The 24,170-nt window shown below is 44.5% G+C and overlaps 1 protein-coding gene across 2 annotated transcripts in view; it reads left to right on the top strand.

Moving 5' to 3' along the window:
- The window catches only part of triob (trio Rho guanine nucleotide exchange factor b), a 63,234-nt gene that overhangs the window by 24,703 nt on the left and 14,361 nt on the right, over positions 1-24,170 (top strand). For both annotated transcript variants that reach the window (XM_057045792.1, XM_057045793.1), the window contains 32 exons: positions 471-575; positions 696-1,166; positions 1,842-1,964; positions 4,696-4,887; positions 5,707-5,838; positions 5,941-6,171; positions 7,430-7,552; positions 7,712-7,903; positions 8,787-8,956; positions 9,191-9,365; positions 11,032-11,227; positions 11,838-12,004; positions 12,944-13,063; positions 14,060-14,158; positions 14,296-14,388; positions 14,491-14,640; positions 14,728-14,842; positions 15,186-15,301; positions 16,050-16,172; positions 16,529-16,723; positions 16,970-17,085; positions 17,723-17,789; positions 17,894-18,003; positions 18,128-18,197; positions 18,291-18,380; positions 18,510-18,602; positions 18,718-18,829; positions 18,918-19,108; positions 19,280-19,381; positions 20,392-20,531; positions 20,823-20,922; positions 22,708-22,957. In XM_057045792.1, the coding sequence (XP_056901772.1) occupies positions 471-575; positions 696-1,166; positions 1,842-1,964; positions 4,696-4,887; positions 5,707-5,838; positions 5,941-6,171; positions 7,430-7,552; positions 7,712-7,903; positions 8,787-8,956; positions 9,191-9,365; positions 11,032-11,227; positions 11,838-12,004; positions 12,944-13,063; positions 14,060-14,158; positions 14,296-14,388; positions 14,491-14,640; positions 14,728-14,842; positions 15,186-15,301; positions 16,050-16,172; positions 16,529-16,723; positions 16,970-17,085; positions 17,723-17,789; positions 17,894-18,003; positions 18,128-18,197; positions 18,291-18,380; positions 18,510-18,602; positions 18,718-18,829; positions 18,918-19,108; positions 19,280-19,381; positions 20,392-20,531; positions 20,823-20,922; positions 22,708-22,957 (4,729 nt within the window). The remainder of the gene's footprint in view (positions 1-470; positions 576-695; positions 1,167-1,841; positions 1,965-4,695; positions 4,888-5,706; positions 5,839-5,940; positions 6,172-7,429; positions 7,553-7,711; positions 7,904-8,786; positions 8,957-9,190; positions 9,366-11,031; positions 11,228-11,837; positions 12,005-12,943; positions 13,064-14,059; positions 14,159-14,295; positions 14,389-14,490; positions 14,641-14,727; positions 14,843-15,185; positions 15,302-16,049; positions 16,173-16,528; positions 16,724-16,969; positions 17,086-17,722; positions 17,790-17,893; positions 18,004-18,127; positions 18,198-18,290; positions 18,381-18,509; positions 18,603-18,717; positions 18,830-18,917; positions 19,109-19,279; positions 19,382-20,391; positions 20,532-20,822; positions 20,923-22,707; positions 22,958-24,170) is intronic.

Here is a 24,170-nt window from a genome sequence, read left to right on the forward strand (position 1 = left end):
GGTTCAAACGTTCCAATAAAGTGAAAAGTTTTTGTATTAAAAACCCCTTAAAGCTAATTGTTTTAAGCAGCCTGATTTTGTAGGCTCTGTTCCTTTAAACGAACATCAGTCAAAATTTATCAGCTCTAATTGGACCGCTGCTCTGTCACAGTGTCACTGTTGGGTCCCGTGTGGGCATGCGGCGTTGGTATTTTTAGTCCTGACCCGGTTACTATGGAAACAGGATAAATAGGACATGGTGAAGCAGAGTTGGGCTTGGACCAGACACTTAAAGTCTAACAGTGTGATAAGCCGAAGGTCACTGATTTGACTTTGGAAATGGAGTCAGGTTCAAATCGGCTGTTAGGCCTGGAATATCTCTTTCTAATGAACTTTAAAGTTGATGCTGACTGAGACGACTAATAAAAATGCAGTAATCTCCCCATTTTTCATTTTAAATTTCTTAATCCCACATACCTTCTCTGCGACAGACGGTGATGGTCTCTTTAGAGGGTTTATCCAAAATCGTGGACCCATCACAGCTGACAGCTGACTTTGAGGGCAGCCTGGAATACAACCACGATGACTGGATCGAGGTCTGGAGCTTTCGCTTCTTTAAAAACACAGAAAAGCAGATTTTTTCTTATTTTCCTCAATGTTTACCTAAGCATACCGCCCTCTGCTCTTTAGCATTTATCATCTATTTTTGGTTTCAGGTGCGGCTGTCCTTTGAGACGTTTGCCAGCGATGCGGCACGTGCGCTGGCACGCCTGGAGGAGCTCCAGGACACGTTGTCCCAGCGTGATCTCCCGCGGGACCTGGAGGGAGCTCGGCGGCTCATGGAGGAACACGCGGCGCTCAAGAAAAGGGCCACGAAAGCATCCGTGGAGGAGCTGGACACGCAGGGGCGACGGCTGCTGCAGAGGCTGCAGGCACAGGCTACGGGAGGAGGCAGCGTTAATGAAAGCGGGTACATTAACCGCCTGGGCGGAGCTAGCGGAGACCCCAACGACCACCATCACGGGTGCCACACGCACGCAGACGCACACAACCTCATCACCAAAGTGAGCAGCTTGTTGGAAAAGCTTCACGGGACTCGGCAAAATCTGCAGCAGCTGTGGCACATGAGGAAGCTGAAGCTGGACCAGTGTTTCCAGCTGCGTCTTTTTGAACAGGACGCAGAGAAGGTTTGAGCTCCAATCTGTTATCTTCCATTTCAACCACAACTGTTTCTCATTTCATCTCTCAGTCTACAGTAACTCATACACAGCTATTTTAGGTGCTGAAAACATGCCGCACAGGGGCTGTAAGGATGCTTATTCCTGAATATACTTGTCAGCCAACACATTAGCTTAAGATGTTTTACCTCCATGCAAGATAGATCAGTCAGGTCTTGTGTGTGTACGCTGAAGAGGCTGATGGACTCAGTCTAGCTGCATATATGTAAACAGGGAGTGTGTGATGGCGGTAGGGTCTCTGGGAGGGTGTGATATCTGGAGTTTAAAAGTGAGCTAAGAGTGTTAGGAGCTGTGCAAAGGCCTGCTATGGAAGGTGTCAGCTGTAATTAAACACACCTTTTCCTTCCCCCCAAACATGTAGAGCAAGGAGCATAAAAACACCCTCCCTGAGAAAGCAGAGTGGAGCCCACACGTTCTTTTGTTCTAACGTGGAACAGAGGATGTTTAAGAGGACTTGCCTCAAGGGGTCATTGCAAAGACAATTAATAAAATCCGCTGTGAGAATGCAGCAACAAACTCTCCTTCTTTCTTCCTTTTCTCAGCTGTTGATGCAAAGCCTTTTTCTTTTCATTTCAAGGTAATTCCATTAACCTTGGGTGTTTTCTCGCTCCCTCCTGTGTGCAGATGTTCGACTGGATCATGCACAACAAGGGGCTTTTTCTCACGAGTTACACGGAGATCGGGGGGAACCACCAGCACGCTGTCGAGCTGCAGACCCAACACAACCACTTTGCCATGAACTGCATGGTAAGCTGTCGCCTTGTCGCCTGTCTCTGTTGAGCCAAACACTGGCTACATAGTCCCAGGCTGTCATTATTACTGTCATTCAAAGTGGCAGCAAGGCCTGCACTGGCACACACACACTCACACACACACAAGCATGGCACTCTTCTCTTCCACACCCATTATCTTAAACCATTTCCTTCCTATTCCAGTTTTGACAATTGACCCATAATGCCTCACCGCCCCTCCCAAGACCAGCAACGTGCTGCCCTCTGCTGTACTTTAACAGTTTGTCCTTGGTATAATTTTCCAGTAATTTGATATACACATTATTATTATTTAAGTTTTCCAGATAAATGAATAAGCTTAAGACTGGCCGTGTAGCTACACTATTATAAAACAGGTTCTATATGTTTTCAACGTTTGGGTCACGGATCAGCTTCAGTGACCACCCAAATCCAGTTGTGTCAACACTGGATGGCTTTGGAATAAAGCAACAACCCAGGAGACAACAGTTGTGCAAATGACACACAAGTTCAGGCTCAGTGTGCGACCACCACCCTCTCCACCCAGTTTTTCCACAGGAAGTAACATTTCCTCTTCCTGTCGCCTGTGCCTCAGATGGAAATCATGGTGTTAGCGTGTCTACGTGCTCTGTTGGTTTGTACATTTGTAATATTTGTTTCTAAGAAACATAAAATTGTGTTTCTTATCCATTTCACTGATCTATTTATTTGGTGATGGCACATATGTGGCAGCATGATAAAGCTGTGAAACTTAAACCAAAAATAAATGGTCTGGTGGGTGTTTTTGGCAGGCTAAAATAAAGTTTGTTTTTTTTGCTGGCTCTATTCACGGCAGTTCACTCATCCTACAACGTTCTTCTTGGTTCCCAAACTGGGGATGTGTTATCTACCGCAAACGCTCTTAGAGAATGTTTTTCAGCTTTAGCAAAGCAAGAATCCACTCATTGCATTGTGTTCAGAACTGCTCTTTCTTGAATTTAAACTGTAAAAATAGAAAAAGATCTGAGCTGAAATCTGCAGAAATAGGCTTCCACTAAACACACTAAACACTGTCAACCGTTTGTTAATGTAGCCAATACACAGAGTACTTTATGCTTTCTTCTTGCTTCTAGGGAAACATCTGCTGCATGTTAAACGTGATTTCATAAAACAAAGTTGAAGCTCAGTGTAAAGGCTCCAATTATGGAGCCCAAAGAAATAAAACAGGGAACACCAGGCACCGTCAAGTGGGGCTGAAGAAAACTAATTTAGAATAAGGTTGTTTACATGCACTGGAGAACAATATTGATATTGATATATCTGCTGCATACAGGACTTTAAGTTAAACTCTTCCTTCGGCTGTGACAGATGTTCCTGTTCTACTGGCTCAGAATGAGATGAATCTGGTCAGGACTTAGTTTTCATTCTCCAGAGATTCATTGATCTCCAGGGTCGACAATGTTGTCTTACTGATCCTGTCTCTCTCACACACACATGCTTACACACTCCTCAGCAGGTTTGAATTAGGGATACCTTCTCCCAGTCTACCCCTTCCATCTTATTTTAAGACTTTACCACCCAGTGAGTTGGAGCCTCTGTTATTAAATCTTAATTCATGATGTCCAACAGATGGCTTCAACATCTTCGCCAATTAGTCGTAACTGTTTGAAGGTTGTTTCTGCTTACGATGTGCCACAGAGCCACTATGGCGCGCCATAATGCAAGTATGAATGATGGAACGGCACCTTAGATCACTTTGTTTGGGTCTGTAATAGGATTATTCTGCCACCACTGTGCACCGCCATTCCTGCATGCATCACAACTTACCTACTGCTGTGTATCCGAGAGCTGATGCACCCCCTTGATTTCTCAATTCTGACCCTTCCCCAGTCTCATTGTCCTTGAAGTAAACTCCCACCTGCCCAGGAGGATTTGATCCCTCAAATGCCAAGATTTCCCTGCATTTTGGCCAGTGCCTGGAGCATCATCCCCTTTGTTTGCTCGGAAAAATACCACTCCTTCAAACTAAGCTAAATCTGTTCAGTTTTAAAAGCCTAATTACAGAAAAAAAGGACACCATCTGTGTCTGGGACTTTGATGACACCACGTAATTTGTATTGCGAGAATCACCCTTCCCTGAGCTGTGCCTCCGTTTGATGGCCTCTGTTTTGTTCGTCTCTTTCCCAGTTCTGGTTTTAACAAGTAAACTAAGAGCCATAATAGGCTCCCAGAGCAGTAATTGAATAGAATAATAACAGACTGTTAACACAGTTGTTAATTAGCATTTGCTGGTCCGTGCCTATCTGCACAGAACAGCTTGGAGCCCATATATTAAGAAATATGCCGTACATGTTGTTATTCGTGAGGTATGCCTCATAAAACCAATGACTTTTTAACATCCACCAGGTTAAATGAATGCGTGTGTTTATGTGCGAGGTGGAGGTGAAGCCGAGGTCCAGCTTGTTTGCATATATTGACTCCTGTTCCCTCCAGTATTACTCACCATGCACGATAAGCTAATTGCCGTTGTTTTACTTCACGAGCACATTTTTGCTGTTTAATGAAAATGAAATAAACACCGCGTCCAACAATGCGCGGTAAAACACGCTTTCAGCGTTCCTCGGTGCTGCAACGTTTGGAATTTAATCACTGGTTTCGAGTGTTTAGTTAACAAGTTTGTCTCTGCTTGCAGAAATTTGTTGGCTGTTAAGTAATTTAATGGTGTGTGTTTGTCTTTCTGTTCGGCCCAGAATGTGTACGTGAACATCAACCGGATCATGTCAGTCGGGAACCGGCTCCTGGAGTCGGGCCATTACGCCTCGCAGCAGATCCAGCAGATCTCCGGGCAGCTGGAGCAGGAGTGGAAGGCCTTCGCTGCGGCGCTGGATGAACGCAGCACGCTGCTGGAGATGTCCGCCAGCTTCCACCAGAAAGCGGACCAGGTACCAGCAGAGAAATCCTGCTTTTACTATAAAGTCAAGGCCCCAATTACACACGTCTGCACGGAATCAGATGTCACAATAAATGTTTAGTCTTCCTTTATTTATATGCACGAACCCATCTATAATGTCTACATGTAATTTGGCTGCATGCATAAACAGGATGAACTAAAAATACTGTTGTTAACTTGAGGCTTTAAACAGAGACGCAGTCCTGCGTCTTCATTTACTGTAGGTTGGAGTTGATGTATGCTTTGATTTCTTTTTCATTTGAAGAAACATTTCAATGATCAACACATTGTGCTGCTGATGGCCGTATTTGTTTCAGCTGCTCCCTACGCCCAGTGCTCCCGTTTTTCCACGGTTATCGATCATGACTTGATAGTTTGCGGTCGTTTCTTGCCCGGTGAAGCATCGCGGAGGCAAGACAATGTTTTGTATCTCATTTATAACAAACAGGGTTCTGCTCCTGCTTCAAATTGATGAGGGAAGGCCTCGTTCCATAGCAGAATAGTTTTAAGTTCTGCAGCTGCTCTGCTCTTTCATCTTCTCGTTGTTCCCCCGAGCCTCGCTCAGACCTTCGTGTCAGATTTCCTGCTTCCAGACTCAGCAGTTTTGATGCCAAATCAACTTTTAGAGCTTGTTTTTTTAGCTGTGGTGTGAGCACACCTGTGGAACTGAACTCTTGTACTCAAGTGGACGTTTATAATAGCTTGATTGTGGCTAATATTGTTGCATTTGTAATTCAAACGGCCACATGGCTCACTGCTCGTGTGCTGCTCCAAGCCTGCTATATACGCTGTATGTGCATTCCTTCCACAGTACATGGGGAAAGTGGAACCGTGGTGTAAAGCCTGTGGTGAAGGAGAGCTGCCCTCTGAACTCCAGGATCTGGAAGACACAATCCACCATCATCAGGGGCTTTATGAGCACATCACCACTGCTTACTCTGAGGTCAGCACACACATTCACACACATTGTAGAGAAAAGAAAGTGGGAAATAAAATTGTTCTTATTTCCACGAGGATCATTTTTGCCTTTACCTGACCTCGACAGGTAAGCCAGGATGGGAAGTCACTCTTGGACAAGCTGCAGCGCCCTTTGACCCCAGGGAGCGCTGATTCCTTGATGGCCTCTGCCAACTACTCCAAGGCCGTGCATCACGTCTTAGACATCATCCACGAGGTGCTGCACCACCAGAGGCAGCTGGAAAACATCTGGCAGCATCGCAAAGTCCGCCTGCACCAACGGCTGCAACTGTGTGTTTTTCAGCAGGATGTGCAGCAGGTAAGACACAAAATTACACCTGCAGAAGGCTTTAGGTTGTGTTCATGGGCAACTTCATAGTCAGAGAGACATATTAGGGTTTTTTTCCCCTTGAATTGCTTTTACTTTGGTGCTAACATTAAATTTGGTACTTTAGAAACAGACCTTCAAAATGTCCGATTGCATTTAGTTTAGACATTTAAAAAAGGCATTTATAACCAAGAACATGCAAGTTGTTAATCGTTAAACATTTGGAAACTGTGAGGCAGTAATTGTCTCAGAGGGTGGATGTTTAATACGTGCATACAAACTCAAAATCAGCCACATTTTACGCCTGTATTTTAAAGGCTGAGGTCCAAAGAGTGCATATCCTGTAAGCAGCTTTTGACGTGGCAGTAAAATCAGCAAAGCCTTTGTTTTCTCCTCCTGGGTCTTCATGGTTAGAGACTCCGTCTCGCTGTGACTGTCTGAGTCGCTGCTCTTAGATCAGAGCTATTCAGCTGGTATATAGAGTTGCCTCTGTCCACCCTTTGGGTACAACCTCCTCTCTCTCGCTCTATGTCTGTGTGTGTGTGTGTGTGCGTGTGTCTGTGTGTGTGTCTCTCTCTCTCTCTCTCTCTTTCTGTCTCTCTTTCCTCCTCTGTGTGTTGGGACTTATGAGCTGATGTCTTCCTCCTCTCTTATACCCTCTTTGATTTTATTTTCTCTTGGTAGTGGTTTCCATGGTGATGCAATTACTGCCACATAAAGTGTCGAGGCCAGTGTGCACTTGTTAATAAGTAATTGTGCCATCAAACATATTCTTTCAGAGACATCAAAAGGATCATAAAAATCCTTTTCACTGCTCCACAGACAAATACAACAGGAGGTTTAACCAAATGTTTAATAGATAATACGATATGTATAACTAAGACTTATAGCAGATTTTATTCGTAGTTAAAATACAACAGCGCCATGGCATAAAGTGAAACCAAATTGTCCACACGTTTAATTTAAGCATGAGAGACAAAAAAAAATTTAAATGTGTGCTTCATCAGGGAGTTGAAGGACAGATAAAGGGGTATCATCAACTTGTCTAATTATTCTTGCAAGGAAAGTACAGCCAACAAGCAAAATGCGCCATCTAATGTTGTGATTGAGTATTGCATGTTGCACGGTTTAATATTGTAAATTTGGTGTGTGTGTGTGTGTGTGTGTGTGTGTGTGTGTGTGTGTGTGTGTGTGTGTGTGTGTGTGTGTGTGTGTGTGTGTGTGTGTGTGTGTGTGTGTGTGTGCAAAGGTACTGGACTGGATAGAAAACCACGGAGAAGCCTTCCTAAGCAAACACACTGGTGTTGGCAAGTCTCTGCACAGAGCCAGAGCTCTGCAGAAGAGGCATGAGGATTTTGAAGAGGTTGCACAGGTGAGATTTAAATTTTGGCAAACTTTATGTTGTGACATGATTTCTTGAACATATTAATGAAAAATCCTTACATTAGCACATTAATGGGATTTGTTTCATGACTCCAAGAAATCCACCATCACTTTGTGATGCTCTTTCTAAACTTACTTAACACTTCAGAACACCTACACTAATGCTGACAAACTGCTGGAAGCCGCAGAGCAGCTGGCTCAGACCGGCGAATGTGATCCAGAGGAAATTTACCAGGCTGCCCACCAGCTGGAAGATCGCATCCAGGACTTCGTACGACGTGTCGAGCAGAGAAAAGTCCTGTTGGACATGTCTGTCGCCTTCCACACGCATGTCAAAGAGGTGTGTAGGTCTCCTTTTCTTACAATATTTAGCCAGTTTTTCCTTTGACTGTGAAGGCTCACAGAACTAACCTAAAATCAAAGTACAGCAGGGACATTGATTTATTGATGAGATGTCATCTTTTGGTCTAGTCACAACCGGATTAATCATCTGTTACTCCAACTGTAATGGTGGTAATAAAGCAAATGATGGAAACATCTGCACCTAAAACCCTCCAATGTTCCCTCAATATTTGTCAAAATGAGCCCATCAATAGGGTAAAGTTGTGCCCTCTGTGGTTTTTCAATACAATCCCCTCCCATGGAGAGTCGGAGCCACAGTGTTATTATTGAAACTAGTCTAGTCCATATGGACTAATCTCCCCATCCCATCTGTCCAGTCAACACTGGTGCAGGTTGCTATGACTGGACCTCTGACTGTACTGTTATAAAGTCTGACATTTTGTCCTGACAAGGGACATAATTATTGATATATTACCCCAAAAAATAAATATGAAATGCTTAAAAGCACACAAAAAACAACAAGACTGTGTCAGAAATGCATAGATCAGCTATAATATAATTGGCCTTAAAAAGCTTATAAGGTGGCATTTATCAGTCTGAAATGGGAGGATGTAGGACAAACATTGGGTGCCAGGGTCTCTCTCCTGCAGCCTTGATCATGTGCCAGGGCTTTACTTGAGCCACTTTACCCAGATGGCTAATCTGTTACAAAGATGACCATTCACAAATCACCAGCTTTGAACAAAACCAGCTGGGCTCCATTTCCATCGCCCATCTTCTGGTTGTTCAGCTTGAGCCCTCCCTGATTGTTCTCTGCTCTTCGAGCGGTCTGCAGGCGTGACGCGTCCCTAACTGACCCCCTCTTACCTGGTCACGTTTAGCTGTGGACGTGGCTGGAGGAGTTGCAGAAGGAATTGCTAGATGACGTATACGCAGAATCCGTGGAGGCTGTTCAGGACCTGATCAAACGCTTCGGCCAGCAGCAGCAGACCACCCTGCAGGCTACTGTCAATGTCATCAAAGAGGGAGAGGACCTTATCCAACAGCTCAGGTGAGAACTACCACTTCTTTCATAATATGTTAGGAGAATTATAAATCCAAGTTAAATAAATTCTACAAAAGTACCAGCGGTAGGTAGGTAGCTGATACCCCTGTGGCCAATTCAGAAGTAAAGAAAAGCGATAGAAACCTTTTGAGTAGGATAGATATGATAGATATCTCCAATTGCCTGTAAATACGCAGCCTCATCTGAACTCACCTTTAAATCATCTGTATTTTCCCACAGAGACTCGGCTATCTCAAGCAACAAAACTCCCCATAACAGCTCCATGGCCCACATCGAGAGTGTGCTGCAGCAGCTGGACGAGGCTCAGGGCCAGATGGAGGAACTGTTTCAGGAAAGGAAGATCAAACTGGAGCTCTTTCTGCAGCTGCGCATCTTCGAGAGGGACGCCATCGATGTGAGTGGTCTGGATGTGGAGGCTCGGCGCCTGAGAGATGCTCTCCTGTCGGTTCATTCGGGTTAAACGCAGAGAAAATACATTTCTCCCCGCATGTGTGATGTTTTTATTGAGACATGAAATTTGTGATGTTTTCCTCCTTTTGCTGACAGAGGAGATGAGAGCTAAAAGCTGTGAGCTGATAATTATCAGGCTAGTGTTGCACTGATAACAGTAACAGACTCGATGATGGAAAACACGTGTTCCAGGAATAGTCACTACATCACTTCACTGATGTATTTTTGGCAGTGCTACCGACACGAGTCTAAGGCTGTTTTCAAATATGGTCCAGGCTAGCTTGTAAAAATTCAGAAGTCCGTTTATTTACAGAACTTATTTTGCCGATTTCCGAGCTATACAGAAATTTCATTTCATGATCACTCACACGTTGCTGTTTTTAACTTGAAATCTATAAAATGAGACATATGTTTGAGCAGGACTTATATGTGTTGCACACTGGAGAGCAGATGTCTCACTTTAGCCGTGCGTGTCAAGGAAAGCGGCGGTGGATCTGTTAAATACACCCACAAAGACAGAGGATTAATACTGTATCAGCATGAAGAGGGCTGTAGGAGGCATTTGTTTTGCTCCACTCCCGGCCCTCACACAGACAGGCACATGCACTCTGACACTCCCTCCTGGCTGGAAGAAGCGATGGGTGTGTGTCGGAGGTGAGGCACACTCCTGTCCCGCGAATGGACTCGACAGTCGAGGGGAAAAGTCGGGGGGAAATTGTAGAGTTACTTACTCACGCTGGACAGTTCTGACAGCAAAGGCAACTGAGGGAAATGCTTTTTGTCCGCGCGGAAGGTATTTTACTCAATTGCATGAGGAGAAGAGGGCAGAGTTTAAAAGGGAGCTCGGTAAGTCACAGTTGTGTTGCTTGGAAACTGTTTTGTCTTTCCAGTATATTAAAATAAAAAGCACACAGAGGCAGGAGAATGCCTGTGGGGGGGGTCGAATTTGTTTTCAAGCTCAAATAAATCTCGAAACGGCACTGCTCACACTGAAATTCAACTTCCCTCAATGCCAGCCGCGAAGTAAAAACAGGGAAATGAAACAGTTTGTGATAGATGATGCTCCAGAAATGGATGGATCAAAGAGCGTCTGGAAATATGCGTGTCTGTAGCAACAAAACTCAGCAATGGCTCTCAATGCGGAATCAAGCTCTGTATTACACAGCAAAAGATTTGATAGTTGCACATCTTCCACTGTAGCAGGTGTGAAAGTCCTATAAGTGACGAAGGACTGAGCTGCTGTCAGATATTATGATTGAAAACAGGGCAGGCAGACAGTGCAGAATGCTGCCAGGTTGAAGCTCTGCCTACCATCATGATTCAGACTGCGTGGGCATGCGCAACTGCTCCAGCAGCTATGCCTCACCGGTATAGTATGTTATCAGTCGCCGTAATAATCAGCTCAGGCTGGAGGTTTATCGTGATCCAACGGGGCTGGCTCAGAATCAAGCAATATTCAAGCTGACCATAAAATTACAGGGATAAGAGAATGTTTTTCTATTTTTACTTTCCAGCAAGTCCTGGTGCAACAGTTGTTGCAAGGGTTTGTAATAACCCGGAGCAAAAGCTCACTTCGGTGTTTTTGTCCAAATCAAATGTGTCCTCCTCAGATCATCTCTGACCTGGAGTCATGGAACGAGGAGCTCTCCCAGCAGATGAGTGACTTCGACACCGAGGATCTGACGCTGGCGGAGCAGAGGCTGCAGCACCACGCAGACAAGGCGCTCACCATGAACAACCTGACCTACGACGTCATCCACCAGGGCCAAGAGCTGCTGCAGTACGTGACCGAGGTCCAGGCGTCTGGTGAGTGAGGAAAAGAGGTCAAAGAAAGTACAAACAAGCAACAGGTCCTGAACATGCCTTATGGAGTTGTCTTTGTACGTTCCCTTAGGGATTATCACACTGCAGACCATGTTGATGCAATAATCTTTGCCTCCAGTTTTTCTCTCTTTCTCTCTCGCGTGTTTAATATGAAACATGTGTTTAATACTACAGTGCAGTAAGACTCCAGTGTAGATTTGTTGAGTGCAGAACCAGAAATCATCATTCTGTTTGATTTACTGTTGCTGGAAATAGAAATTGTTCTGATAAAGCAAAGGGTTGGATACCTTCAAACCCATTATTAGCACCAACATTGAAAAACAGAAAAAAAAGCTTGACAATACACTGCATTGCTGTGTTCTTTAATGGAATTACAGGAGCTGAGCTGATTAGCCACAACCCAAATCAGCTTTTAGATACCTTCTATTTTTCTTTGTCTTTATCTCAGCACCAGGCTGCATTAGAGAGGCGTCTGTGCATGTGATCACCAGGAAATAAATGTTTTTGGACTCCTGTTGAAGAGCAACAGGCTAAACTGAGAAAATCACAGATATTTAGATATATGTCCATATGATAAAATGCTGTGTGGCAGGTGTGGAGCTGCTGTGCGACAGAGATGTGGACATGGCCACACGGGTCCAGGACCTGCTGGAGTTCCTCCACGAGAAGCAGCAGGAGCTGGACCTGGCGGCGGAGCAGCACAGGAGACACTTGGAACAGTGTGTCCAACTGAGACACCTCCAGGCAGAAGTCAAACAGGTAATTTTGAGGGAATGGGACAAAGAAAGCACTGAAAGATGGCTTTTTGAAGCACCCAAACCAAACTGCTTTACACATTTTTTTAACGCCACTGCTATTCAGACACAAACACATGTCCTTGGAGAGCCGCTCCTGTAATTTGCTGCCACAGTTTTCCAGGAGAGTGTTGAAAGACTAAAGGGCAAGAGTGTGTCTGTACATGACCTTGGGCAGACAAGTCCTCCAGTGTCAGTAATTAGTTCTTTCTTTGAACAGAGAGACTTTGACTTGTGATTTTGTTTCATCGCCGCTCACTGAAAGTTGGCCCGTTTTGTATTTGTCAAAGCCTGAACTAAATCCTCAATTCAAAATTTGTGCCCAGAGAGAATTGCAGCAAATCCATTTCAGTTGACGAACTCCATGGTGGTCATGTGACTGTAAGGAGGAATCCAGGCAGAAATTTGTTCAGGCGCAAACGCTCTCATCATCAACGTTGAGCGTCTAAGGATAATTCAGGCTCAGGCCAGACATTACGTCACTGTAGTCACTGGTTTGAACGTGTTTTAGTTTGGCTGCAGATGTTATTTATTGGCTCCCTTTTCAACGTGTTTGTGTCCAAAATGAAGGAAGTATTTCTTTATAACAGGCCAAAAAAAAACAACACACGAGCTTTGCTGACCTTGCCGGAGCTCCGTTGCATCATCAGATCTATAGGCAGGAGCCACCTTAAGCTTCCCTGATTACCTCCCCTGGAGGTGTGCACGCTGAGTCAGACGGACTCGGAGTCGTCCGACAGACTGTGTTTAACATGCTTTTCTTGCACAAGTGGGCCAACGAAGCAATTATCGAGCTGCACCCACAGTGTGTGCGGCAGTTCGAAAGATCATATGAAAAAGCGAGCTGACCCAGGGGGAATAAGACATCGTAACGTGAATAACATGATATGTCTGTGTGTTCCAGGTGCTGGGATGGATCCGGAATGGCGAGTCCATGCTGAACGCTGGTCTGATCACAGCCAGCTCGTTACAGGAAGCTGAACAGCTGCAGAAGGAACATGAACAATTTCAGCATGCAATAGAGGTAAAAGGACATTTCCTGAGGGTTTTCCTCTGCTCCCTGTTCCATCTGTTATTGATAAAGAATATCAATAAGTCTACAAATAGCTAGATTATACACAAAAAATAAGTCAGTTCCAACTGTCTTTCATTTTAAATGTCAATTTAATCTATCCTATTCAATTTTCAATCATCCATGTCTTTCCAGGGAGAGTTGTCCCAATATTCATTATTAATCTTTATTGATTATTACCACAATTAACAAATGAAAAGGAAAGTTTTGGTCGGGGCGGTACCAGAAAATGCTGAAAGATTCCTTTTTTTTTTCTTTTACCACTTTTTTTTCTTTTCCCAATGCAGCAAAATTGTATTCAGATGAGAAAAGCTTTTTCTCATCTTTTCAACATGAGAAAAGCTTTCTTTCTTCCAACCCTTTTGCCCTCCTGAAAGTCCTCTGGGTTCACAAGTCAGCCCTTCCTTCCCCTTTGCTCACTATTAGCACATGAAATGGAATTTTGAATAATAATATCTCTGGCTTTCTCGCCTCCCTCCTCCTCACTCATGTGTGTTTCCTGTCAAGCCTTTTGCGGTGCATGTTGCAGCTCTGCACCTCACCCACTTCTGCAGAACACAAACACACAAAGACGAACACTCATGAACATCCGTGTTGGTTATTGGTTATTGCTGGTGATTTTAACCGCAGAGGCTGTAAAAGTAGCTCATGAGTGAAACTTTAATAAGCTATATAGGAATGTTCTTGGCCATTTTTTACCGGAATACTTTGATAGTTTGATAGTTTCTCTTGTATCCTCTGCAGAGTGATCACACCCAGAACTTTATCCCAGAAGAAATCTGTAATCTCGTAGACTTTTATTTATGTGGACTTCTGTTTAGCACTCCATGAATTATCCTGCAGGGCTTACAGAACCCCCAGGTCTCTATTGTCGCAGCAATCACGGTGATTTGTGGGCTGATATACCTCTTGAAATACATTATTTTTATGGCCTCATCCCATATGCAGAAAACTCATCAGAGCGCGCTGCAGGTGCAGCAGAAGGCCGAGACCTTACTCCAGGCAAACCACTATGACATGGACATGATCAGGGACTGTGCAGAAAAGGTATTTCTTTCTCGCAATTTCAAAAATTCATGAATAATAATCGGCCTCACACGCAGGTAGAAGGTAGATGTTTTGAAATAACACTGTGTGTGTGCGTGTGTGTGTGTGTGCGTGTGTCTGTGTGTGTGTGTGTTTAGGTGGCAGACCACTGGCAGCAGCTCATGCTGAAAATGGAAGACCGACTCAAGCTGGTCAACGCTTCTGTGGCCTTCTACAAAACCTCCGAACAGGTACTTTTTTTATGCTTGCATAAATTACACGTAGATTCACAGGTTAGATTATAATCAGCTTTTGGGGGCGCTACGTTTACAATGGATGTAAATATGTGACAGGTTTGCAGTGTGTTGGAAAGCCTGGAGCAGGAGTACAAGAGAGAAGAGGACTGGTGTGGTGGCGCTGATAAACTAGGCCCCAACAGCGAGTCCGACCACGTCACTCCCATGATCAGCAAACATCTGGAGCAGAAAGAGGCCTTTCTCAAGGTAATGTCCGTCATTACGCTCGGTTTTCAGTTTTATCCGAAGAAAAATGTCATTATTGAGATGTGCTCTCGTTTTTCACTCTCGCAGGCGTGCACGCTAGCCCGGCGGAATGCTGACGTCTTCTTGAAGTACCTGCACAGAAACAGTGTCAATATGCCCGGCATGCTGTCCCACGTCAAAGCTCCAGAGACTCAGGTTAAGAGTAAGTTGACAGCACAGTTAAGGCCTGCATCATTTCTGCATCTAGTCTATATCGAGACGTTCGCTGGGTATGTTCATAAGGTATTACGTCTACACCCTATGCGACTGCTCTTAATTGCCTTCAACAACAGCCAGTAACCATAGGAAGAAATACAGCAGGAAACCGCTTCGTGTTCGTGAAACCAGTTCTGCCTGTACATAATCCTTATCCCAACTGTGGCAATTAGAGGCAGAAACATTAATCGTGGGACTCGAGCAGTTTTCCTTCTGAGTGGAAAATACTATTGAAGCACTATTTATCCGGCTGCTGGACGCAACTGTAGCTAACATTATGTTTTCCTCAGATATCTTGAACGAGCTGCTCCAGAGAGAGAACCGAGTCCTTCACTTCTGGACAATGAGGAAGAGGAGGCTGGACCAGTGTCAGCAATATGTCGTATTTGAACGCAGCGCCAAACAGGTATGTATATTTAGGGATCTGAATCTTCAAACATGTGCGCTCTTTGAATCAGGTTGTCGCCAATTCCCCCTTTACATTTTAACGTTCATTTTGAATTTCTGTCATTTTCTAATTGGTCAGCTCTGGTTTTCAACCCTGTGTTAAACATTTCAGCCACTGGAATTTTTACAGAAACACTCCTCCAGTGTCAACTTGTTTATTGTATATTGTTTAACTGGTTACTCAAGCTTTACTAGTGAAAAAATCAAAATTTAATTGTTGTCTGGCTCCCTCGTGTGGTGTTAAAGCAGAACAACACCTATGAAAGTCCTGCACTAATTAAAATCACTTTTATTTTTCTTTACTCACTCCTTGTCTCTTTAAGGCTGCATTGATTTTATCTACTTGTCCAAGCTTTTTTTTTCTTCAAGTCTCATAGTTTGCGCCTAGTGGTAATAGAGCCTATATTATATTATTATGAACTTCAACCAAAATTTTAAAACTGAATGATGGGAGTTCAAATGTAGCATTATGATAGGTTCAAGTTATATAGCAGATTGTCTGCAAGCTTAAATCTGTAATATACAGTATGTCCTAAACTGTTTACCATATGTAGATATTTGATGTCTCCTGTAAAGATTTTTTTGTTATCCAGCAGCTTCTGTGCTGCAGCTAATCAAAATTCGTTCATATATTTCATGGACTTTTGCCAAAGCACAAAGTCTGGCAGTGTGGATGTTGTCATGTGTTTTTTTGGTTGTTTCCTCAGGCTCTGGAGTGGATCCATGACACTGGGGAGTTTTACTTGTCCACACACACATCCACTGGCTCCAGCATTCATCACACACAAGAGCTGCTGAAGGAGCATGAGGACTTCCAGATCACAGCAAAGGTACGCATGGTGTGCGTTTGGTTATTTGTACAGCTTAGAAATTAGTTTGAAATTAATGACGGAAAGGTGCAACAAGTGCATTTGTGTTGTCCCCTCGGCGGTGGTGCTGTCAGGGTGTTTGTGCAGCCCTGTGCTGCAGTGTGAGGCCCATTCCCAGGGCGCTGTATTGTCCTCGTTTCTCACTGCTGTGTCACTGTTATTGTGTCAAAGCACAAGCTTTTGTCCATTATCAAACACACTGATTCCCAACTCCCTCTCTCTCCCTCTCTCTTTCACTGTCATGTCTACCCCTCTCTTCCTTTGTGGCCATTACGCTTCTCTTTTTTCCCCCTCTTTTAATGTTCCTCTGTTGACAGCAAACCAAAGAGCGAGTAAAGCTGTTGATCCAGCTGGCAGATGGGTTTTGTGACAAGGGGCACGCCCATGCACTGGAAATAAAGAAATGGGTGTCTTCTGTGGACAAGCGCTACCGGGACTTCTCTCTCCGCATGGACAAATACCGTACCTGCCTGGAAACTGCGCTCGGCATATCATCCGACTCCAACAAGGCTGTGAGTGCAGAATACTGATGTCAGCTCCAATCTTTTCTGTTTTGTCTCTATTCTCTATGCTGGTTTATGGCTAATGAAAACCTATTTGAAAAAAAATTCCCAGCTAATATTATTCATTAACTTCAGCTGATGTTGAATCACCACGCAGCCATTTTGAAAGTACAATTTCAAACAGCAAAACTGATGTCAGGGTGTTCACCATATGTGTCACACGCAACACAATCGTCTCTGTCTCCTTTTTTTTAGAGCAAAGAGCTCCAGCTGGATATAATCCCAGCCAGCGCTCCGGGCTCAGAGGTCAAACTCCGGGATGCTGCCCATGACCTCAATGAGGAGAAGAGGAAGTCGGCACGGAGGAAGGAGTAAGCTCTGATGGTGGTGGCTCAGCATTGCTACGAACCTCTGCTGCGATGCTGAGCTCTGAATAATGACAACATGCGCTAATGCTGCTGTAATCCAATCACTGGCCTACCTTCCCTAAAGGTGGTGTGATTTTTTTAATTTTTTTGCGTCCAGTGGTACCGTCGGAGGATTTCGATGATTGGAAAGATCAGATCTGATGTGTTTACGTGCACTTCAGAAATGGGATAATTGGAAAACCCTGGTCGACATTGAGTCTCTTGGAGTACTACATATGTAGTCACATCAGAGTTCCCGTTATTCTCAAGACATCCATTCTTGTCTTGTTGGACATGGTGATGCATACGATGTTAGTGCTACCTGTCCTGAAAAATAGGTTACACGCTGCTGCTGTCATTTGTTTATATGCCATGAAAACGTACCTCAGGCATCTGCCCATATGCGTGCGTAGACTTAGAGGTATTGGGGAGAAACCTAGATGTATTAATCTGAATCATTGTTAAAGATTAATCTGATTTCTCCATAAATCAGATAGTGATCAGATTATTATGGTAAACTGGAGTGAATCTGGGCCATTTGACCTGTTTCTATGTTTACCATGTTTAAGTCTGTTTTTTCCCTTGTTGCGATGCTTTTTAGATTCATAATGGCAGAGCTGATTCAAACAGAAAAAGCCTACGTCAGGGACCTAAGGGAGTGTTTGGATGTGAGTCTACACACACACACACACACATATTGGCACACATCTGGAGATTACTAACACATGTATAAATGCACTAAATCCACTTTCTCTGTTGAATCATTCTACAGACGTACCTGTGGGAGATGACCAGTGGTGTGGAGGAGATTCCCGCCGGAATTGTCAACAAAGAGCACATCATCTTTGGGAACATGCAGGACCTCTACGAGTTCCACCACAAGTCAGTCCAGATGCTGCTTCTGTAACACTGTTTCCGACTAATTACCACCTTTTCTCAAGTGCTGTTCTTTAATCCCCAGCGTTTTAAATGCTCATTACTAAAATGTTGTGTTTGATATATTCAGCATCTTCCTGAAGGAGTTGGAGAAGTATGAGCAACTTCCAGAAGATGTCGGCCATTGTTTTGTCACTTGGGTAAACAAACTTTGTTTTTTTTAAGATCATTTTCCCTCTACACTACTTATACTAAATTGAACTCTATCTTTAAAACTGATTTTTCTTCTTCAGGCTGATAAGTTCCAGATGTACGTCAGTTACTGTAAGAACAAACCCGACTCCACGCAGCTCATCCTCGAACATGCCGGAGCATACTTCGATGTGAGTTACAGCCTGGTTTACCTGTCCCAATCTTACCTTGTGGTGACTGATTCTATAATGCGGGAGTATCACCAACAGTGACATGAGTTCCTTTGCTAAGATGTGCATCTTCTCCCTGTTGCCTCGCAGGAAATCCAGCAAAGACATCGCCTTGCTAACTCCATCTCCTCTTACCTGATCAAACCAGTGCAGAGAATCACTAAGTACCAGCTGCTTCTCAAGGTACAGCTTGAATTTAAATGCATGGAAACGGCTTTTAGCGTAGAGCAGGTGCAAAAGCTTCATAAAAGGTGGACGCGCCGATCGTTAAAATGCTGTTTGCATCTGTCTCATGCAGGAGCTGCTGACATGCTGCGAGGAGGGAAAAGGTGAGATCAAGGACGGACTGGAAGTGATGCTCAGCGTCCCTAAGAAAGCCAACGACGCCATGCACCTGTCTATGCTGGAGGGTGAGGTCACAAGCAGCACAAAGGTGCTTTTACACGGCTGCAGACGCAACTAAACCACTTGTTCCTTCCTCTTCCTGGAACATTTTAGGGTTTGATGGAAACATTGACTCCCAGGGAGAGCTGATACTTCAGGAATCCTTCCAGGTCTGGGATCCTAAGACTCTGATCCGAAAGGGTCGGGACCGGCACCTCTTCCTGTTTGAGATGTCCCTGGTGTTTAGCAAAGAAGTCAAAGATTCCAACGGGCGCAGCAAATACCTGTACAAGAGCAAGCTGTTTGTAAGTAATCAGGCACTTGTTTTTGTTCCATTATCGTGGCTAAAAAGTCAGTCCATGAACATTAAAACACCAAAATATGAGAAAAGAGCTTAAGTCCATCAACGTTTTGCTGCTTGTTGTTTACAAATTCCTCTGGCCTCATATTCACTTTGTGTGTTTATTTTCTTCAAGACATCAGAACTTGGAGTTACGGAACATGTGGAGGGAGATCCCTGTAAGTTCGCCCTGTGGGTGGGCAGGACCCCAACGTCTGACAACAAGATCGTCCTCAAGGTATCGATGCCTGATTCTTCCAGTCACATTTAGTGTGAACTCGTCCTCCGCACTTCTGTGAATGGCGAGCATTATTGAATAGGCAAGTCAGTACAAAGGGAGTCAGACAGAGCAGATTACAAAGGAAATGCAAAAAATCTGACACAAAAAAAAGATGCTTGGACGCCTCCCATGGGGAAACAAGTTAATCTGACAGCACAGAAAAACAGGACAGCTAATATACACTAGGGGGGAGGCAAACAGGACGTGGTAATCAGGGCGTGTGAAAGAGGAGACAGGAGGAGCAAACCTGTAATCTACTGAAATGCCAAAGGACAGGATTAAATATGGTAAATAATGATTAAACAACTCAGACTAAGGAACCTCGCAGTTGTTGTAAATGCAGCAGGCAGCATGTGATCCTCTAACCCTGGATCTGCAGAGCGCCCCCACTAAATCCTCCGCGCAGCACTTCCTTCAGAGTTTATACTCAAAGTTTAGGTGTCGTTTCTCTGCCGTGAGTCAGAAAAGTTTCATTTTTGTTAAGAAAAACAAATGGAGGAGAATGAAAACTTTGCACATTGGCCGTACCGTTCCTTGTCTGCGCACTTCCGTTTTCTGTCCTTATCTGCGTCTTATGTAACCCGCTGCCCCTGCTTCCGCGTTGCCTCTTGTTGCTAAGAGAAAAAGGGAATGGAAGGCACAGACGAGCGTAGCCTCACAAATGCAGAGCAGTGTCGCACGGGCTCGGTGACGCAGGCAAACTGATAATAGGTAGCCATTTTTGGCCCTCTTGACGGAATTCTGTCGTCATTTTGCAGTCAATTGTATACGGAGGCGTGACTCAAGCACAGGTTCGCAGATCAAATCACTCATATGATCAAACGCAACGGTATAATTGCTCGTTTAAAATCCAGCCTGGACAGAACTGTGTTCTGGGTTGGCGGTTCAGGGAGCAGCCGCTCTGAGTTTGATCATCCATAGATCCTGTAAATGTGTCCCGTCTGACTCGCTGATGTGTCGCCCCTCAGGCATCCAGTATCGAGAACAAACAGGACTGGATCAAACACATCCGGGAGGTGATCCAGGAGCGGATTGTCCACCTGCGCGGCGCACTGAAGGAGCCCATCCACATCCCCAAAACCACCACAGCCAAACACAAAGGCAGACGGTGAGCCCGAGAGTTCACTTCTCTTTTTCATCAGTTATTTACTGTCATTAACTGGTTCATATTTAGATCGTGCTATGAGATTTGTCTGTGTACTGCAGCGTTAGGGAAGCTGCTTCATTCATAAGTTAATCATATTTACAAATTCTAAATGGCCTGTCACTGTTGTGGAGGAAGCAGTTTGTCCAAAATATCTCCAGGCAACAATCTTTGACAGCTTTTTGTGCATGAAGATTGTTGTATCTTGCTGAAAATGTACATTTTTCCACATTGCATCCATGATTACTCTTGCAGGGATGGAGAGGAACTGGACAGCCAGGGGGATGCCAGCAGCCAACCAGATACCATCTCCATTGCCTCGCGAACATCCCAGAACACAATGGACAGCGATAAGGTCAGGAACCACTCATTGTTTTTCATCCAAACTGCCACTCACTCGCCCGTTCTCCTCATCTGTACGTGATTTCGCCGTCATCTGCTGGCGTCTCGCCATCGTCAGATTCGCGGCTGGAGGCAGCGCGTGGAAAGTTATGGCCCGCGATATTCTGCACAACAAGAGAACCCATCGAACTGTACGGAAGTCGACACGTTTGTGTGAGAGAGAATCTTCGCTTGCAGTGATCGGTCCATCTTAGTTAAATCCGGTATTAACACCACAGACGGCCTGTCCTCCTACGCTCAGTATGAGCACCGGAAGCACACACACACAGGCACACACACAGGCGCACAAACGGGCACACACACAGGGGCACTCACAGATGCATAAATGCTTATAATAGTACTAATTATAACTTGGATTTTTGCAGAAAGTCCTTATTTTCATTTTTGAGCTCCTCTAAGTCTTCAGGTAACATAAAGCCCAAACTGTAAGGATGAGACGGTGAGCAGCGCGTGTGTGTTTATGCGTGCCCACGCATTCATGAATTAGTTAGCCATTGTTCCTGCAGGAGATGCACAAGCATTCGATAGCGGCGACGCATGCTAATCAAAATTTTGCATCTGAATCCCACTTTTTGAATGCTCCCTTCTATCTCCCCTCTCTGTGAGGGTCTCTGTGCAAGGCGCCTCTTTCAAGCAGCGGCGACAGTGGCGCGTTTGTGTCAGTGTGCGTTTGCTCGCCTTTCTGTGCGCACGGCCGATTCAGCGAGCGACTCGTGTGTCAGCGGCTCTATCCTCCTCCGCTCTCTTCAGACGACGCTTGTCTTTATTGCAGACAGGAGAGCACTTTTTTTAACAATTAAACACTGCGAGCGTCAGTTTGCAGGTGCTTTGTTTCTTTCCAATTATTTTTTTCAGTTTTCTCTGTTGCCGATGAATGGACTTTATTGTGCTTCAGTTTTGGCAACGTGTGTTTTTTTCTAAAGACAAGGATGGCTTCACTGGTCCACTGCGGCGAAGATACACACAACAGGGAATCATTTAACCTCCAGTGTGACTGTCAGCACTCAGAAACGAGCACAGCTGGTGGCATCTCACACTAGGTCCCTTAGTCTAATTCGGTCAGCATACTAACGTTGCCTGTTGGGACAGTTTTATTGGAAGTAAACGTTGACTCTTGAGGTTTCATTTTGGGGATTACGTTCGCGATGAGGGAGTGGAAAGCTATGGAGAGACTGGAGGAAAGGAGCTCCCACCGAATTTCTCAGCTCCTTAGCTCGTTGGCTTTACCACACTACCAAAGGGTATGTGCAAACTATGTGACAGCGATTTAATGTTGCACTACCAGTGTTATATTTCAAAGAAAATGACTTTTGTTGTACAATTTACTATATTTACCTCAATATTAATTTGATTTAAAAAAAACGATTAGTTTCGACAATAAATAGAAGAACCAACACCACAATATTCTACCTACACCTATAGTCGGGATCAGATTGTCACTTTTTTTGCATATTTATTGTGTCACGATGTAATGTCTCATATTTCATCTAACGATTTAATATTTGTGCATCTATCCATTTGAAAATATGGAAAAACCATTTCCGGGGTGTGCATTATCACGCCTGAGCCAATAATCTTTGTATGACACTGGTATTTGCTCCAGCTCATTTTGATGATGCTCCTGGATAATCAGTGGCACCTGATAGGATACTTGTTCGTAAGAATGCAGCAGTTTCCACACATTTCACGTGAACCGGCTTTGACCTGCTATTCACCTCTTCTCATGCTCCACTTGCAGCTCTCCGGTGGCTGTGAGTTGACAGTGGTGATCCACGACTTCGTGGCCAGTAATGGCAGCAGCGGCGAGCTGTCGGTGCGCCGAGGTCAGACTGTGGAAGTCCTGGAGCGGCTCCACGACAAGCCCGACTGGTGCCTGGTGCGGACCACGGACCGTTCCCCGGCTCAGGAGGGCATCGTTCCCTGCTCCATGCTCTGCATCGCTCACTCGAGGTCTTCCATGGAGATGGAAGGGCTCTTTAACCACAAAGGTAGGAGGATTACATTCCTGGGTTTTATGCTTTAGAAAAATAGGAATGCCACTAAACACATGTCAAACAGCTTCAAGGGGAAGTATATAGTTTTTCCGAGACGTTGCTGTGGAATTCCAGAAAGCCCATTTGAAGCACAACTCTTAATTGTCTTAAATGAGGACATCATCTAGATTTTCCCACATAACGTACACACTGTCTCATTTTCTATTCAACATTTAGCACTGCCCCGTATTGTAAATCAATAAATGATTAATCACCCGTGGTAAGATTCAGTTTCGGAGGCCATGACATCAGACTTTGTATCTGTTGTCATGGCCCGAGGATCTGATTACCAGTCAATTAAGGTACCCAAGCTCATTTCCACGGTCACTCTATCCACGTCACCTTTACTTGTGTTTCATGTTGCAGGTGCAAATCTTTTTACTTCTTCTGCTTTGTTTATAATTCTGGCTTTAGTGTAAAACCAAACATCTGGATAAATGTGAAATTCATGCATCAGTGTACAAATTACACGGCAAATCTGATTGATTTCACAGTATCGCTAACAGTGAATATTAAAGGTACTAAATCATTTAGCACATCCTTGGCGCAATGCTGCATGTTTGTATTTGTCCCAGTATCATTCAATTAACAGATTAACATATAGCATCACTTTGATTTATGATGGATAAAGCTGCCACTTTGGACCTCACTCAGATGAGTCAGGCCAAGGAGGAAGTAACACCAAGAGAGGAAAAGGTTCTGAGTAGACCCACGTGTGTTTTTAAGTCGTGGGCTGCTGTCATCACATCTTAACAGACTTAACTTTTTTCTTGTGCCTGCCCGTCTTTAATATAAAAGAAGAGTGGGTGAGGGCTGCACAGCTTGTTTCTATGGCAATAGAGCAAAGAAATATTTTGCTGGCAGCTTCTTTGAAGCTAGGATAAGAAAGGTCCATAATTGTACTTTAAAGTATAGGATGCCTGGGATGCACACGACACCAAGAGAACGGCCGGATTCCCAGACCATTTATTTATTTTAACATTTGCGGTCGCTGCAGTCTTTTTGCCCTCTGCCGCCTCAGAGAAGCGCAGGTTTCCTCCGTCTAAGAAACTGGGTTTGTGGCTCCCCCGCCTGCACAGTGTGGCCAGAACGAGTGATGAAAGAGAGCATCTCGCTGCAGGAGCTGCTGTGGTCAAAATCTGCTGTGCAGAGGAGGAGGAAGATGAAA

This window comes from Takifugu flavidus, chromosome 10 (genome assembly GCF_003711565.1).
Source record: "Takifugu flavidus isolate HTHZ2018 chromosome 10, ASM371156v2, whole genome shotgun sequence".
NCBI classification, from domain to species: Eukaryota; Metazoa; Chordata; class Actinopteri; order Tetraodontiformes; family Tetraodontidae; genus Takifugu; species Takifugu flavidus.